Raw genomic sequence first — 19,561 nt, forward strand, 5'->3', positions numbered from 1 at the left:
AAATCCTGTCTGATGCCTGCGATCATTTTTATGTTAATAATTGGCAACCAATGCTGTACAATCGCAATAAAGTCATGAGATGTTCAATTGACTCTTTTATTACAACATGTTACGTGTTTTGGGATTACATCCATCTTCAGACATCACAAACTTCAACTCCTTCCTAACCAACCAGGCGTGCAGCCTTAACAACTCAAAGAAAGTGTCCAATAACAATGACTACAACTGCGACACAAGCAGTCTTGATGCAGAGTATACACTATGCTTGTGTTGCAGTTATAGTCATATGTTATTGGACACTTTCTTTGAGTTGTTTAGGCTGGACACCTGGTTGGTTAGGAAGGAGTTGAAATTTGTGATGTCTGAAGATGAGTGTAATCACAAAATGTGTAACATGTTCTAATAAAAGAGTCAGTTGAACATCTCATGACTTTACTGCAATTGTACAGCATTGGTTGGCAATATTAAATAAAATTTTAAGTAATGACATAAATGCCTGGTCTTCTGGTCTTGAAATTCTTCTAAGCAGTTGGCCCTCAAAGCGTTAAGCTTTAAATGCAAACCAAACACTCAGTGATTTAAGAAATTCAAAGCACGTTTGCACACGTAACATAACTCATATTGCGTAAAATAAAATGTACTTTGAAAGTAACGCTTTTCAAATGACCAATTGCAATATTTTCCCACGACCTGTTAGAATTCGTTTCTGCAGTTGTCAGAGTGTGCCAGAAAATGGCGTTACTGTTCCTGTGCTTATACAAAGACGTAGGTAGTCTGTATGTTCATATGTACACAATGTGATCAAAAGTATCCAGACACCTGTCTAAAAATGACTTACAAGTTCATGGTGCCCTCCATCAGTAATGCTGGAATTCAATATCATGTTGGCCCACCCTTAGCCTTGATGACAGATTCCACTCTCACAGGCATACATTCAATCAGGTGCTGGAACGTTTCTTGGGAAACGTCTGCCCATTCTCCACGAAACGCTGCACTGAGTAGAGGGATCGATGTCAGTTGGTAAGGCCTGGCACGAAATTGGTATTCCAAAACATCCAAAAGGTATTTACAGTATTCAGGTCAGGACTCTGTGCAGGCCAGTCCATTACACGGCTGTTACTGTCGTGTAATCACTCCGCCACAGGCCATGCCTTATGAACAGGTGCTCGATCGTGTTGAAAGATGCAATCGTCATCCCAAAATTGCTCTTCAACAGTGGGAAGCAAGAAGGTGTTTAAAACATCAATGAAGGGCTGTGCTGTGATAGTGCCACGCAAAGCAACAAGTGGTGCAAGCTCCCTCCATGAAAAACATGACCACACCATAGCACCACCACCTCCAAACTTTACTGTTGGCACTACACACGCTGGCAGATGACGTTCACTGGGCATTCACCATAGCCACACTTTGCCAATGGATCACCACATTCTGAACTGTGATTCATCACTCCACACTATGTTTTTTCCACTGCTCAATTGTCCAATAGTTACACTCCTTACACCAAGCAAGGCATCGTTTGGCATTTACCAGCATGATGCGTGGCTTACAAGCAGCTGCTCAACCATGAAATCCAAGTTTTCTCACCTCCCGCCTAACTGTCATAGTACTTGCAGTGGATTCTGATGCAATTTGGAATTCCTGTGTGATGGACTGGATAGATGTCTGCCTACTGCCCATTACAACCCTCATCAACTGTCGGCGGTCTCTATCAGTCAACAGATAACAGATAAGATTGGCCTGTACACTTTTGCATTGTATGTGTCCTTTCATGTTTCCACTTCCTTATCACATTGTAAAAAGTGGACCTAGGGATGTTTAGGAGTGCGGAAATCTTGTGTACTGACATATGACACAAGTGAACCCAATCACCTGACCACATTCGAATTCCGTGAGTTCTGCAGAGCACCCCATTCTGCTCTCTCAAGATGTCTAATGACTACTGAGGTCATTGATACGGCATACCTGGCGATAGGTGGCAGCACAATGCACCTAATATGAAAAACGTATGTTTTTGGCGGTGTCTGGGTACTTTTTATCACATTGTGTATATGGCATTAAGAGATCTTACATAATGTCATAAATGAAACAGGACATCAGAGGATACTCCAAAAGCAATGCAATTTCGTAAACCATACTAAAATGCATAATTCGACTTAAACAGCACATCTGTACGTCCAGATTCACAAAGAAGTAGGCCTCAAGCTGATATTAAACTTTTCAGCATGGTTTTCGGAATGCAAATTTTCTTGGAGTACCAGTGCTGTATTATCTCTTGTTTAGTTCTTTAGTATGGTTTAATGCCACACGTCCCAAAAGATAACAATGTGCACTTGAAATTCTGCAAACAGTCGGCAGTAGCTAATAGTGTTCCAAATAAATTATCTGTCTCTGCAAAAAAGATTAATTAAAGCCAAATTTCTTTAAGCAAATCGACAAAAAAAAAACAAAAATAATAACAAAAATTAAAAATAATAAGGCAATTAATAGCCGACTGCCAAAAACCAGGAAATAAAATCAGAAAACTGAAACTAAGCAGCAGTGCCAAGATCAGTGAGAAGGTCGTGGATGGTAGAGATCAAGGGGTGATGGGGAAAAGCCGAGCAGTAGCCTGAAGGCCATTCATTGAGTTCATGAACAAAAAATTTCAGGTGAAGGAGAACCATTTAATAAAGCAGAGGGCCCGATCCCTGGCCATCAGTTCCATGGTAAACACTTTGCTAGGGGTACGCAAGAGAGAGTACTCTGTGCCACCAGAAGATGTGAAGGCATATCATACAAGATCGAAAGATTTAGAACCTTCAGTGTAAAAAACAAAAGCATCCTGAAACTTCTGTAGGAGCAGGTAGACCAAACAATACAAGACCATTGGAGCAATGGAGGCTTTTGGACACCGTAAGAGATCCATCTGAATCTGGGGCTGAAGAACTAAGCCAGGAGGGGTGCAGCAGGCAGCAGGGCGGCGACATCCTACAACCGCGAAAAGAACAGAATAGGCAGGGTGAATAGAGGAAGAGCAGATATTGATGATGTAACAAACCAGGAGTTGTGACCACCACAACAAAAGGGGAGCAGTCTCAGTGTCAAACAGACAACTATCTATAGGGCTATAGTCTGTTTAATATTACTTGATAGTAGACATGTGTCACTTGCCACTGTGGTGTTGCTACATCGGTTGCCAGCTACTGCTCATTTATAGTTGACACACAAACACAGCAAGTCACTTCACAAATGCTATTAATGTGAAACACACAGCAATGTGGGCAGTGGCCATCATGAGATATGTCGGAAACATTAGATGCTTCATCAACAGCTGATTTTAAGTGACGAATTACTGAACTGTGGTAGAGACATGTTTTGTAGCCCTTAATTTACACTCATGTCCTAAGCTAACCACAGCCTCATGATGTGTAATGTATCCGAGAACGTGGTGGTTAACAATCTGCAACTAAAATCACTATTTTTTTTTTTTTTGTTCATGGCTATTAAAGCTAATCTCTAGAAGCAAACTCAAAACAGAAAATGTTCAGTTTCAGCACTAAAAGCAAATTGCAATTTCTTGCTATCGCTGTTTACCTGAAACCAGCCTGTCACTGGCTACGTGGCCAGCTGCTTTACCAAGCGGTGAGCAGCCCTCGTTGGCATTTGGATGTACATTATAGACAACAGAGGCAGAATCCAAACAAAAAAGAATGATAGGTAGGAAAATAAGAGCAAATAAAAAAGTCAATACAATGATGAAAATAATACGGCAAAGAATTAGAAATAAAAAATTTCATTTAAACCAATTAACTGATAATCAAACTGTTTTGAGTAGATTTAAAAACAAATAACTTTCATGATATTTGACGAGATTTGAACCTACAACCTTCAACACGGCAGGTTAATATGCTAACCACTGAATCAAGATGTTATATTTTCGACTGCGTTCACCCAGTCACAATGATGGATTGCAGCCTTCAAAAACTTGGTTTTACACAATGCAGTGTGAAGCTTATCTGATGTAAGCCAATCTCTAAGGTAATGAGATTTGAAGACCCAACTGAGCACAGGTCATCCCCGTTTTCAAGAAGGGACGTCGAACAGATGTGCAGAACTATAGACCTATATCTCTAACGTCGATCAGTTGTAGAATTTTGGAACACGTATTGTGTTTGAGTATGATGACTTTTCTGGAGACTAGAAATCTACTCTGTAGGAATCAGCATGGGTTTCGAAAAAGACGGCCATGTGAAACCCAGCTCGCGCTATTCGTCCACGAGACTCAGAGGGCCATAGACACGGGTTCACAGGTAGATGCCATGTTTCTTGACTTCCGCAAGGCGTTCGATACAGTTCCCCACAGCCATTTAATGAACAAAGTAAGAGCATATGGACTATCAGACCAATTGTGTGATTGGATTGAGGAGTTCTTAGATAACAGGACGCAGCATGTCATTGTCAATGGAGAGAAGTCTTCCGAAGTAAGAGTGATTTCAGGTGTGCCGCAGGGGAGTGTCATAGGACCCTTGCTATTCACAATATACATAAATGACCTGGTGGATGACATCGGAAGTTCACTGAGGCTTTCTGCAGATGATGCTGTGGTGTATCGAGAGGTTGTAACAATGCAAAATTGTACTGAAATGCAGGAGGAGCTGCAGCGAATTGACGCATGGTGCAGGGAATGGCAATTGAATCTCAATGTAGACAAGTGTAATGTGCTGTGAATACACAGAAAGATAGATCCTTTATCATTTAGCTACAAAATAGCAGGTCAGCAACTGGAAGCAGTTAATACCATAAATTATCTGGGAGTACGCATTAGGAGTGATTTAAAATGGAATGATCATATAATGTTGATCGTCGGTAAAGCACATGCCAGACTGAGATTCATTGGAAGAATCCTAAGGAAATGCAATCCGAAAACAAAGGAAGTAGGTTACAGTACGCTTGTTTGCCCACTGCTTGAATACTGCTCAGCAGTGTGGGATCCGTACCAGATAGGGTTGATAGAAGATATAGAGAAGATCCAACGGAGAGCAGCGCGCTTCGTTACAGGATCATTTAGTAATCGCGAAATCGTTACGGAGATGATACATAAACTCCAGTGGAAGACTCTGCAGGAGAGACGCTCAGTAGCTCGGTACTGGCTTTTGTCAAAGTTTCGAGAACATACCTTCACCGAAGAGTCAAGCAGTATATTGCTCCCTCCTACGTATATCTCGCGAAGAGACCATGAGGATAAAATCAGAGAGATTAGAGCCCACACAGAGGCGTACCAACAATCCTTCTTTCCACGAACAATACGAGACTGGAATAGAAGGGAGAACCGATAGAGGTACTGAAGGTACCCTCCGCCACACACTGTCAGGTGGCTTGCGGAGTGTAGATGTAGATGTAGATCTGTTCAAATAACTTGCAGGGGACATTGGTGAGACTGACTGGCTGGTAACTATGAAGGGACGATGGATCCTTGCCCGGCTTAAGGACAGGAAGCACAATACTGTCTCTCCATTGAGAGGGGAAAATTCCTTGCAGCCAAATACAGTTAAACAACCGGAGGAGATATTATCATTATGGAGGACTGAGGTGTTGAAGCAATTGGTTAGGGATGGAATCAGGACCAGGGCTGAATCATTGGAAGAAGAGAGGGCCACAATAAGTTCCCATTCAGTACGAGATTCATTGCAGGATTCAGCCTGACAAGAGGTAAAACATAAGTGGGAAGCTTCAGCACACTGTTCCCTGAGGAGGAAGGTAGTTGGATAGGGGGATAACACCGATGCTATCGCAAAATGGGTTGCAAAGCGTAATGCGAGAACTGATGGATCCATACAAAGGACACCTGGAGGGGCAAGGCCCGGAATGGAAGACTGCTGACAACCTTAGAGGGTGCAGAGTGTAGCCCACACCCGTGATGAAGGGACAGAACCTAGGGAAGAGACAAAGGGTTCCCAACACATCCACTTGCTCTGTTTGACTAACTAATGGGCTTTAGTGTAAAGATATTTAAAGATAATAAGACCAGTGGAGGACAGGTGCCACTTACAAAGTTGCAAGGTGTGATGGCACTCACAGATGCTGGTGGGCATGAATTATCTTATTGGTTAGATCACGAACAACTTCATCAATACAACCTAACAAAGAAGGTGGAAACATGACCTGGGAGGTATATAGAGGCCAATCACCATGATGGAAAGCCCAGCGAGGTAAGCTGGTCATCAGGAGACGGGAAGAGAATCAGAGAATCAATGGGAAGTGGTCACTATTGAAGAGGTCATTGTGTGGCAACCAGTGCAACGGAAATAGAGCAATACATCAATGGCAGAGAAAGGGCTATATAAGGCACTAAAATGAGTAGGGGAACCATCATTAAGAAGGCACAGGTCATGGTCCACAAGAAATGGGTCAATGAGGAGCCACCACCTAGACAATAAAACAGTGACCCACAAAGGGTGATGGGCATTAAAAGCCCCAAGGAAGAGGAAGGGAGGGGAGAGTTGCTTAGGGAGGGCAGCGGGTGTATGTGGCCTGTCAGGGAGAAGATAGAGATTGCATACCCTGACCACAGATCCAAGTGGACCTGTACAGCAAGTGCTTCATGTGTCGTACGACTGGGGATCTACGTACTAATAGTGTCCACATGGACCAATAAGCAAATGCCATCAGAAGCCCTCAAAAGACCAACCCGGTTCCAACAGAATGCAAGGATCCTATGAAGGGTCGGTAAGTGAGCGTCAGTAAAGTGAGATTCATGGAGAATGATACAAACTACCAAGTAAAAGGAAATAAGGGACTGCAACTCGGGTAACTGATGGTAGTATCCATTACAGTTCCATTGAATAAGCACGGAATGGAGTCCAAAATGGGGGGCGGGGGCGAACGAGCTGGAGCCAATCACGCTGCTCAGTCACAATTTGCCATCAGCAAAGACAGTGTGACAATCACAAATAAGACATGATACTCAGGTTGCCAGGGGGGGGAGATGGACCTCCGGAGGCACCAGAAGGGTTTTGTTCTGGGACTTTTGTTTCTTCTTCTTCTTCTTTTTCACAGTTTGAGGGGGGTAGGGGGCAGAGAGAGAGAGAGAGAGAGAGAGAGAGAGAGAGAGAGAGAGAGAGAGGGGGGGGGGGGGGAGAGAGAGAGAAGGTCCAAACTGAGAGAGAGCAGATGGCCTCTGGGCACGTATACTGTGGGTTCCACAGCCGAGTTGTGGTAGCAGGCCTCTGGCCTGGGAGATGCCTGGGGAGGAGTGGGTGGTGTCCGGGGAGGAGTCCTATCACTGGCAGGTTCTGAATAAAGGGGACACCTCTCTGGCTGGGGTGGGAGTGGACCTGGAGGGCAGGGTGTGGGAACCAGGGGGAGGGGGGGGGAGACGAGGGGGGGGGGACTGGGTATGGAAAAGCAGGAAGGGCAAAGTTAGATGCCATTGACACAGAGTGAAGACAGTCATATTTCTGATGAGCCTCATCATAGGATAAACAATCAAGGGGCTTGTACTCTTGTGCCCTTCTTCTCTTTATTATAAACTGGGCAATCTGGCAAGCATGGAGAGTGATAGTCAAGACAATTAACGCAGCCGGGCAGCTGAACACAGGGCTGCCCTCATGGAGTGGCTGTTCACATTCTACAGAGGATCCTCTATACAGGGGACAGTATGTGCCACATCATAGGTGGCAGGACATATGGCTTCAGATGACACTAACACATGACCTTGACTTTCTGTGGGAGGATATCTCCCTCAAATTCCAGAATAAAGGAGCCAGTATTGATGCAGTTGTCCGTATGACCTTTCTGAACACACTGAACAAAGTGAATGTCCTGCCATTCCAGAATGGTCTGGAGTTCCTCATCAGTTTGAAAGATGAGGTGCCCCCAGGTTGGGTGGCAGAAGAAGTTTTGATCAACAGCGAATCCGATCACATATTACTGAGAGATTCCACTCCACCAAAATGGTCTTTTCAATTTTTTCCATAAAAATTAATTGCTTGGTGGTGGTGCAAGTGTCCAGCTCAGACCAGGTAATGGGGAAAGTGCTTCACCCCAAACCAGCAAACCATGCCCTTCTCCCATGGTGTAGCCAGGAAAGGGCAGGACGCAGGATCATAAGAAGCAGCATTAAATGATCCATTGCCAACCAAAGAGATGGCCGTAGAAGAATGCCCAATTTTTTAGGGAGCCTTATACCGTCGACTCCGATCAGGAGCTGGAGTGCCACCCAGCCACAGCAAGGGCCGTTTTGCACAGCAGCCATTGTTGAGAGTTCCAATGCTCCAGAATGACAAGAAACCAGTAATGCACACTGAGGCAATAGCTCAGATATCAGAAGTGAGATCCTTGCATTCTCAGGGGGCTCAGCTGATGGGTACATAACAGCCCCATCACACGACTGGCTACACATGCTGGTGACTTAGTGGGAGGGAGGGGGGGGGGAAGGGATGGAGGGAGGGAGGAGGGAGGGAGGGGGAGGGAGGGGGCAAGAGGGACAGGAGGGGGCAAGAGGGGACGGGAGGGGGTGAGAGGGACGGGAGGGGCAAGAGGGACTGGAGGGGTTGAGAGGGACGGGATGGGGGTGAGAGGGACAGGAGGGAGGGAGGGGTGAGAGGGAGGGGAGGGGAGGGAGGGGGAGGGAGGGAGGGGTGGCTACAGAGGGGGGAAGGAGGTTACAATGGGGAAGGAAGAGGGGAAGGAGGGGCAACAGGAACCCATGCTGTAAATGCTAGGGGAGTGAGTTGGGGAAGGGTACTACAGTGGGGAAGGAAAAGGGGAAGGAGGGGCAACAGGAACCCATGCTGTAAATGCTAGGGAGGGAGTTCTTCCCCAAATGGCTCACACCACAGAGAGAAAATTCAGAAGTGGAAGTCAAACGCCAAAGAGGGATCAAAACCACCAAGGAGAAAAGGTGTAGAAGAAAAGGCAAGGGGAACAAAAACCGGAATGAATACAAGAAAGCAGGCGGATGGTCATGTCGATATTAGTAAGAATACTGAGAGGGGGAGAAGAGGGGACAGAGGGCAAGAAGTGAGGATGGGAGGAACACAGGGAAAGAAATGCAGCCCAGGAAGGAAGAATGGGCCACAATAGTTCGGGGGCCCCATGTGCATCACACAAAAACTCATGGAGGGCCAAACCAATTGCACTCAATTAATCTACTATCAAACAGACTTCTACATTTCATTATGTAGTACATGCAACTCCTCCTGCCTGTGCCATGGTTGATATCTCAGGTTCTCGTCTTATTATCTTGTGGACTCTTCCTCCCACCCATCAGTCACCCTTCCCTCCCCTCCCCAGCTTCTTTCTCCTCTCACCCATTCCACTTGTTCCAATCCCTTGTCCAGTGTTAGGACTCTGTAACCATGTTTCATATCAGTTGGCTTCAATGGGCAGTGTCCAAAAACTCAGTTACTTTCAGTCTTGTTACATGTAAGTTGACTGTTAAAAGCCTCAACTATACAGTGAATCTTTACTCCTTGTATTATTTAAAAATATGGTACCAGTAATATGAAGTGTGTAAGACATATTTGTGGACATTCAATGAACAGCATTAAAGAAAAGTACCATCCTGCAAGTTGAACAGAACACAAACTTGATTACAAAATAATACAGTCCATAGCCAACGAGAATGCGCACAGCACAAATGTTGACTGCAAGTGGAGTGATGTACATGATCTAGACAGGATAGTCACGTGAAACATTTTCATGAATGCAACTTCATGAACTGCGACTGACTTGAGGAGATTCAAGCAATATAGATATATTAAAACATTTCAGATTTTTTGTGCACTGATACTCTGAAAAAAATGTCTGTCAGACTCTTTATTTGTGTAATGCTATCAGTAACAGCTGTATCAATAACTCATTAGTACTGACACTAATGCATGCAACTACTAAAATGTTTCATTTTATTCAGTTAAAACATAGGCAATTTGTAGGATTTTCTCATGTGTTTCTGTTTTTAATGTGATGTCTGCAGTCGCATTTCACTTGAATTCTCCCCTTTGATAGCACAGCTGTAAATAAAAATAGAAAGGAACTGTAGAAGAATGACACACTACAAGGCTGACAACCACATCTCCTAATGGGGCATATTTTTCAGAAGGTCAGCAGCACAGTTAATGGACAGGCACAAGGCAGAAGGAGTGAGGGGAAGGACTGTTTCCCTGCTCCCGCTTCATCCCTCGAAGGAGTTCTTCTCAGCTGCCTGTTGTGCAGACTAGGATATGAGAACAGACTTCAATATAGCACTAATAGAACTTATGTAACATGGAGGGTTAGTAATTAATGGACAGTTTGTTGCAATAATTCTACAGTGACAGTATCTCAGAAACAATAAGATAAATTGAGATAACTAGCTTCTGTACAGGAAAAATATTGTTTAACTCCACCAAATTAGTGAAAGAAGAAGCAAATTTGTATAGCAAATAAGCTAAGTTTCCTAACCGTACACATCAATCTTGTTATGAGAAACAAATTTCTTCTTTTGAAAATTCTTGGATGGAATAATATGTAAAATAAAGGCAACTGCTCACCTATAACTGATTAACATGTGGTGCATACAAACACACAGGTGTAAATGGAATTCAACAGTATTTATACTAGCACTGAGCTCTTGCTCTTTCTCTAGTTGACATACATAAACATTCAAACGCAAGACTACAAAGACACCCAAAAGCACGCACCTGTGGCATGTGAAAGATATGAGGTGATTGGTTACCTTTCCTTTATTTTAAGTATGAATTTCTTCTTTTCTTACTTTATATACAATAATAAGCAGAAAAAAATTCTGTGGGATGAAGGAAATTTTGGAATGCATAGATTTCAATAAGTAAGTTGTAAGTTACCTCCCTTGTGAGTCCTTCCATAAATTACTTGGATATCTTGTACTCTCAAGTGCCTGTCTGTCTGTCAATACACTACACTGTTACACACACAATAAAATAAACCGTTGCACATACATACATACATACCAATGTTATTTCTACAAGTGTCAGCATATGTATGCAATAAAAATAGTATCTAAACAACATCTCAATAATATTACTGGAAAACTACAGGTTTCTCAAAAGAAAGAAGTTTACTGTGCATATAGTGAAGCATTAACACCCCATAAAATTAGCATATACAACAGATACTTCACCCTACTAAGGTATTTCCTTAACTTATCAAATTGCTGGCTTATATCCAAAACTACCATAACTTACAAAAATCTACCATAACATCTCAAAAACTACAGAGAGAGAGAGACCATATACACTGCCGTCATTAGTTCTTGCTGTCCAAGTTAACGCGGAGTTTTTGTTCAAATTCAACTAATGGCATTACACAACAAAACAACAAATAGTACCTTCTTTGAAATCATCTTGCAGTTTGCGTTTCCTCTCTGAACGGAATTTTGTAGCCTTTGAAGATGTCACAAAAAATGTAAACAGGCATGCTAAGAAGCAGTAACTAGTCAATGTCAGCACAAATCCAACAATTACTCCTAGAACAGAGACAGAAATAAGCAGAGAGATCTATCATGACACACGCCAATAAATTTAATTACAGATGGCAGCCAGCTGGAAGGAATACCCAATATAGCACCGCTTCTGTCCAAGCTCTTCCTACGAAGTCCCCAAGCAGCTACTGTCAGTGGAATCACTACTGATGCAAGCCATCTTGTAGGAGGAATCACAGGACCATCTAAAACATACAAAGTTACACTATCAATAGAATACAGCAAAATGTTCCTCATGCTATTAGTTATGTGTTTATGAATTAAAAACAAAACAATAGTTGCTGCAGACAGACACACTTTCCCTCCACCCCACCTAGCTACTCACTTAAAAGTAAGCACACTAGTAATCTTGCCACAGTAGAATGCGTAACACAAATGATCTATTATTAATGTTTAGTGTCTTTTTTTTATTAATAGTTCATTGTTGTTCTTAGGGGTACAATGGCTAATTGTAGCAGTACCCCAATTTATGGCTATTAAAACGGAAAATAATGAGAAAGTGAAATTTCGTCTAAATCCCCAGCAACTCATTATGCAGTCTGCTCCAATTTTAGCCCTTTTCTCACAGCTTGTTTCAGCACATTTTAGATCTTAATGTCTAATTCCATAGGCATAAAATGAGGATTGTTCAAGAGTAATTTCATCCAACATGAATTGTTTCATCACTGAATGTTTGAAAGACTTTATTCTGCAGTGTTAGTGAGACACAGTCTCATTGGGACTGGTCTGTATTCAAACAAAACTTTGTTTTGGCCAATGGAAAACATATTAAAGTTACAAAATAGGCCTCTCCATAGTGCTAGATATATAGTTGTGCATGGCATTTTGAATGCAAGGATAACAGAAAATTATTTTCTGATTAAAATTGTATTTTGAGCACTATTCACCTAAATTACCCAATTTTTTGCTCACATAACTCTGAAGACTACAGCTCTTTAACTGTGGCTCTTACACAATGGAATAAAGCTGTTATCCAACTCACTTCTGTCTGTAGTTCATACGTGACAGCAACTGGAAGAAGCTCTAATAACTGGTACAATGGAAACTTTCTCTGCCTTGCATCACACACTGTTTTGAGGTGTGTAGATGTATAGATGGGATCAAGACTGTGGACATCTTACATGGCGGCATCCCAGACCCAGACCAACTCAGTGGGATTAAGATCAATTGGCAGATAGGTTAATCATATCTGTGCATCCTGTAACTACTGTAAAATTGTATTTGTGATCCCTACATGAGCAGTAAATGAGGGTGGTTGTATATTTTAGGTTCCTAACTTAAAATTGGTTCTTAAAACTTTGCATTTAGGCTTTCACAGAATAGTTTGCACCTTTCCTCAAGTGTTTCCCAGTACAGCTTTTCTAGCATTTCCATGACACTCACCAGTGTGGCCAACAAACCTGAGACTATTTCTCCTGCCTTTCTTTGCATGTATTCAATATCTCTTGTTGCTTATAGTAGGAATGGGCCTCACAGACTGGTGGGATATTCTAGAAGGGGCCGTATGAGTGTTTTATAAGTATCTCCTTTGTAAACCGACTGCGTTTTTTTAGCTTCCCATCAATCAACCAATGTCTACCACATGCAGTTAACCTATGTTGTCCAATCATTCTGTTTCATCTGCACAAATTATAAATTAAAGTCACCTGACAAGTTATTCTGCCTGTTTGTGAAAATTAATCTGAGGAACTAGTTGACTGTATGGATTTTGATACAGTTTTCAACAGTAGAATGACTCAAGAGGAAGGTTTGTGTTTATAACTTATTACTGCTACATAGGATAAGGCGACCTGGCCAGACATACCCAGCACTACCAGTGGGAAGCCAGGGCTGGTCTCTAGTATCCCAACAAACTGTTATACCCAAGTATTTGTGCATGTTCACTGATTCCAGATGTGACTCAATGACATTGCTGTCATAAAATACTGGACTCCTATTTTTTGTTTTGTGAAATGCACAATTTTTGGGTTCTGTACGTGGAAGCAAGTTGCCAAATCACTGCAAAACCTTGCAATTTATCAAGATCAGACTGAATATTGTACAGCTTTTTCAAGCAGTGTTTCACTGAAGATAACAGTGGCAGGACAGTGGTTAAGGGCTAGTTCCCTAATGCCTTTGGCACTTTTTTTGAAGTCCATGCCACAATACATTGCTGCTGTCATCAATGAAAAACAAGAAGAAATCGTGGGTCAGGCATGGGGGGCTACAAATCACTAGAAAGATATAAATTGTACACAAGTGTAATGCTACATACAGCTATCAGCAATACAATATACAATGGTTTGGCACTGTGTTTCAGATTAACTTACTCCTGTACATACAGTGTCTGTGGTTTTGTTGACTTGACTTCACCACAAAGCTTCAGTGAAATCAATAACAAACATCTACACAATCAAAAATTTTCACTGTTCCTAAACTTTTTTGCCATTATCTCTTGTATCTCTCTACAAATTGTGTTAATTATTGACCACTTCAGGTTAGTTATTCGCCAGGGAGGTTGATGCACTCATTTCCAGTTAATGTGAGCCCTACTCACACTTATTGCCTGAATGACACTCCCATGTGGGCATACACTCTATTCCATCTCCCTCCCTCCCATTCCTTAAGAAATCATCAACAACTGTCTTTCAATTCCCTACAGAAGGAACATTCAGCACTCAGTTACTGCAACTGACTGTAGCAATGCCTGCATTTCACAAGAGGTAGACAACTTCATAAAGTAACATTTAGAACATTGAAAAATCTATAAAATTATCCTGAGATGGATATGTGTGGGAAAGCATGCCACCTTGGAACAGAGAATTGGACAACACGGCTAAGAAGAAATCAATCCCAGGCCTATTATGGTATGTCCAAAAGGATTGTGGGAAAGAGGAGAACTTGCACAAAAAGAAATTCAGAGCATAAGAAAATAGGAGACATGGTACAGCAGTGTGATGGTTCATAACACCGATGTCATCTGTATAATCTTGGTTGTCACTTACATGTTCAAACAGTCACCCAGATTGAGGGCATCAATATCCCAAGTCTATTTACTAGATTCTGAAATAAATAAAATGCTTGTTAGGTGAGTAGTAAAGCTTTTCTTTTAGTAGACATTGATTTATAAGAATTCAAGTTGTGTTTGTGTGTTTCTTCCAGAGAAACAGTATGAATATTTTCAAAGTATTATTATCGTTAGAAATGCACACTACTTTGTAAAATAGCTCCCATTCCAAATAAGTAATAACAATCTGACCAACTGACTGTTTTGCAATACCTGACTTTTCACTGTTTTTAATTCTATCAAACTTGTGGCCAACCATTAAAATGTCATAACCTAATAAAACAACCTCAATGCAGAAGTGAGTCAGGGATATAAGTGCACTATCACTGCCACTTCACCTGTTGTCTTCGAATAAACCTGAATGCAGATTTTGACATGGTTAAGTTGACATTTCACATGACTGGAAAGAGCCCTGCATATGAACAGATGAACTGTTTCATGTTAACCAACATACTGCCGACACAGTGACAAAATTCACTTCACATTCACCACTAACACATTCATTATCCCATTATCTTCTAGACTGATAGGGTGCAGGCATACATTTCACCATCAATGTCTTTCGTATGTGCATCAAGATCTTCAATATGCTGAGGTATTATCAGGTATAACACTGTTTATGCTCAGATATATATAGATATAAATTCTGTATTCACCAACCATCATAAGCACTATGCAAATGCTGAATCATGAAAACTGCCCCCCCCCCCTTTTCCCTATAGCCAACAAGGCCATAAGACTATCTTACACTAACGTTTTTTTAACTTCTATGAGACTGCAGATGGGTGTGCAAGTTACACTAGCGTGAGTGTGTGTGTGCGTGTGTGTATGTGTGTCTACTGCTGACAAAGGCTTTACTAGCCGAAAGCTACGATTATGTGAATCTTTTTATTGTGCCTATCGTGGCTCAGCATCTCCGCTATATGGTGAGTAGCAACTTTCCTTCTCTCGTATCGTTTCTTAACCTCTGACACATTACAGAGCAGTGAAAATGGAGCAGATAAAAACTGGAGACCCCAAGTCAAAAAATCCCCTCGTTTTCTCTTATTTGATCAACACTTCAGTTAACATTTAACGTCAAAGAATTCCTGCTTTGTGTTGCAAATAAGTGGCAGATATGTTTGGGCGTTTTGTGAGCAATGTACTTCAATGTGATGAAGCAGCTCCACAAAATCCTTACACATTAATTTTAATAGTTGGTTCTATGTTCTGCTGCCTAGTCATTTGTGAGTTGCAGGAAAATAGTGATAGTAGTGTAAATTTTTATTTGTACAAAACATAACTTTTCAACCTCATTCTGTACTACCTGTATGTCTTGATTTTCCATATAGAGGGAATAATCATCCTGTGCGTGTTTTAATTCTATGTAGTTAGACAATGTTTAAATATCATACCAACTTGCATGTGGCTTAGTGTGCCAGGTACATGGGAGAGGGAGGGGGAAAAAAAGGAAAAAAAAAGAAAGAAACAAATGAAGTTTTTATTGAAAGCTGTCTATTGCATTTCTATTACATTAGATCAAAATGTAAATATAAATAGCAAAACTAATGCAACCACTAATGACTTTTTTTTAAAACAGCTCTTGATTTCTCATACCAAAACAAACTAAACAGGCGTACTTTTCATTGTCCAAATTCTCATGCCAGCAGCATGTTGGCCAGCAAGTACTTGGTGCTGTCATTACATTCATTTTTTTTTAACTTCTTGCATTTGTTGCTACAAAATTTCTACTTGAATGCAGTTGTAAAACAAAGAAAATTTGACACGATTTATACTGTGTATGTGGTTCTTTCACTTTCAGGCATATCTAAGTTTGCTTTACAACATGGCTTAGGAATTAGGTCTGCCAGTGTCTCTTACCTGCCCTTCCTACCTACCTTGTATAGTTTTCTAGATAATATAATATGGAAGGATTATGCTGAAAAACAGATTTGGCAAGGCTACAATTGTTTCCAGAAAAACTCTGTATGAGTAGCGGCATATGGCAAGATGTTTAGGTGCATCTCTAAGCCAAAGAGTGACATTACTGGAGCTGGGTGGACAACAGGAGGTCAGTATAGCATGTGTAGAGATGGTTATGTAGTGTATTCCATTGCAGAACAATAACTGTGGAATTCACACACTTGCATCATAAGCTACTTAGTAGCACCTACGTAGGATTACACAAAAATGTGAAAACACCATAAACTCAACAGTACCATACAGAGCAGGAAACCAGATGACATTCAAAACAGCTTCCAGTTATCTCAGAATGCATAAACACAGGCCCTGCATGGTTTTCAAGGGAATTTCATATCAGTCTTGATGCAAAATATTGGCAAGTTCAGCTAATGATGATGTAAGGTGGATAGTGACATCTCAGACCCTTCTCTCTAAACTAGACCACAATGGATCAAAAAATTGAGATCTGGTGGTTGTGGAGGTCAGGGGAGATGTGAAAATTTATCCTCATAATCACAAAACCAGTCTGACATGATGAATGGTTTTAGTATTCCATCTCATGCTGCAATTCCAGCTTAAGGAAATTCCTTTGTGTTGTTTTGGCACTGACAAGGTCTGCAAGTGTGGCATTCAGTTCTGCAGTGATTTTTTTCAGCTGCCATCCTCTTGTTTTCCACCACAATCCTCTTCAATGACTGCCTGTCATGATCAGTCAACACACATTCTTGTTGGCATTGAGACTTAGTGAATGATGTTTTTCCTGGTTCCCTGTATGCTGTGTAAATCTTCAATACGGTGCCTCTTGAAACACAAAGGCTTCAACTTTCTTGGCTACAGAAGCACCCACAATTCAAAATATCTTGGCTTCAGTATAATGTACTCACAATTACACAAAACACTGTTCTGACAATGACTGATACTTGCAACATACTGAGGACATTGCACAGGGGGAAGTTCATGGTCAAATACAATAGCACAACCAGCAGGCTTGACTAGCATCTGTATTTATGTTCAAGGAGGCATTTCTTGTTGTGTTTCCATATTTTTGTCCAGCCTCTGTAATTTAGGATGATGTCACGTAATAAGGAGAATGTTTGTCCCAGTTGAAAAGCCATCATTTAGTTTGAGGTAAACCATAACCACACAAGATTTCTGATAGTTTTGGAATGGGAAAGTATTTACAACATCGGTGGCATAACTGTTGAGAGAATCTCAAACAAACCACATTCCTTATACTCCCATCTTTAACTTACTAATTAGAAGTGATCCAGAATTTGAATTGTGACTTAGATTTTGCCTTTCAGCAGCTGTGTAGGTGGCCTACCTTTTCTTACTATCATTACTTACCTAAGACATGAATTTCTGGTAACCTACAAAAGCTCAAGATCCAATTGTAGTTTTACGAGTGTCAGCCACATCTTTGATGTTCCTATATCAATGGTCAAAAAGAAAATGCTGTGCTCTCGACACAAAATTAATTATTAAATTTTGTTCTTCAAGTTCACCAAGTAGAAATTTTTATAACCACAAATACACTCTCTTTGTAGATAATGTTACAAAAAGTGCATATTGCTTGACAACAAAACTGTTTTTGTACAACAGATTTTGGTCCAAACATTATTCTATTTTCATTGAAAGCAACTTTTTGGTAGCCTACTTATAGCGATGGATAAAACAGGGCCATATACGAGGTGAATCAACTCCATTTAAATTACAACAGAACAAGCAACACAATGATAAAAAATAATGGGCTAATGGAAGTTGATCTCTACCACAGCTTGAGGTAAACTGATTACAGCTTTCCAAGATTTACCCAAAACACTTTAACACTGTTCGTTCCAGACCTATGACAATCCGTACATACACATTCATGCAACAAGGTATGTGTTTCACATGCAATGTACTTTCTACCTCCTATAATCTGATATGAAATGAGACAGGGTTCAAACGCAATAATTTACTGCAATTTCAAATAAGACTTAGCCCAACATGTTAAAAAGTTTTTAGATCCCCACAGATTCATTAAAATGCACTCCATACAAAAGATTTGTCCCAATGCATGTAAGTGGAACCTTCGTTAGTTTGGGATTAAAGTATACCAAGAGTACGACAACAAGTAACACGAGCAAAGTTATACTTTATTAGCTATTCAAGTTATGTTTTCTTCAAAAAATGTTATTGGAGTATCATAATGTCGGCACCACTTGGGCTATCACGACTTACATCAAGAATACCGGCGATAGGTGTACTATTCTGTAGGCTTATAATTTAATTAAATCATTGTTCGGAAAAAAGAGCGCAGATTTATAGCTGTATTGCATGCGCGGAAAAAAAAATGAACAAGTATTTAGACGTTATAGTGATCAAAACAACAGTGTTTCGAGACAGCTGTATGTGAATCAGTAACGTGCAAAACAGTCAAAAATACTAAAAATACCGATTAATACGTATAGTTAAGCAGTGTGCACGTCGTTACTCCTACAATTTTCGGTAAGCAAATACATAGCGTCAAAAATAAAAATCTCTTACATTCATCCACCAAGAAAAACAGCCGGTATTTAAATATTTTATTCAAAATCCATTTGTAAAAACAGGGAGGTTACTAAAAATGGGTAAAAGGCACCATCAGGCGCTGAAAAAATTCTACCATCGCTGTATGGATCGCTCTCCGCGCTGGACATGAAGAACGAAATGGCAATATTTCCAATCCACAGAAACATTGACAAGGGTAGAGCAAGCGCACAAATTATAACAGGCACCACAGTCGTTCCTGGCGCTCTTTTCCCTTTACCATCCATGGTGCAGATAGAACTTTCTGCACTAAGTCTGTGACATGAGATTCACGGCAGCAACTCTCCAGACCTTGTGTACAACTGTGAACTGACATTAAGCACAACAAAACTTGAAAACATTTACATGGCAGTCTTTGCCCATAGATTATTTTATATGGATCAGAGATGTTTATTGGGCAACTGAAGTGAACATTCAGATGCGCAGGGCAACATTTTTAGCGCCAACATAAACAGCGCCCTAAGTCAGGTGCTTGTGGTAAGGGGTAGGCTTGACTCTAAACGCACTGCAAATTTTGAATGTCA

The 19,561-nt window shown here is 41.0% G+C and overlaps 1 protein-coding gene across 1 annotated transcript in view; it reads right to left on the minus strand.

Moving 5' to 3' along the window:
- LOC126175735 (transmembrane protein 19) overlaps positions 1-19,341 on the minus strand; it is an 82,070-nt gene extending 62,729 nt beyond the window's left edge. The window contains exons 1-3 of the mRNA XM_049922686.1: positions 19,114-19,341; positions 11,554-11,664; positions 11,327-11,464 (exon numbers count right to left, since the gene is read on the minus strand). Of these exons, the coding sequence (XP_049778643.1) occupies positions 11,327-11,464; positions 11,554-11,664; positions 19,114-19,264 (400 nt within the window). The 5' untranslated portion in view covers positions 19,265-19,341. The remainder of the gene's footprint in view (positions 1-11,326; positions 11,465-11,553; positions 11,665-19,113) is intronic.
- Positions 19,342-19,561: the final 220 nt, after the last annotated feature.

The sequence above is a fragment of the Schistocerca cancellata genome, chromosome 3, assembly GCF_023864275.1.
Source record: "Schistocerca cancellata isolate TAMUIC-IGC-003103 chromosome 3, iqSchCanc2.1, whole genome shotgun sequence".
Lineage (NCBI taxonomy): Eukaryota > Metazoa > Arthropoda > Insecta > Orthoptera > Acrididae > Schistocerca > Schistocerca cancellata.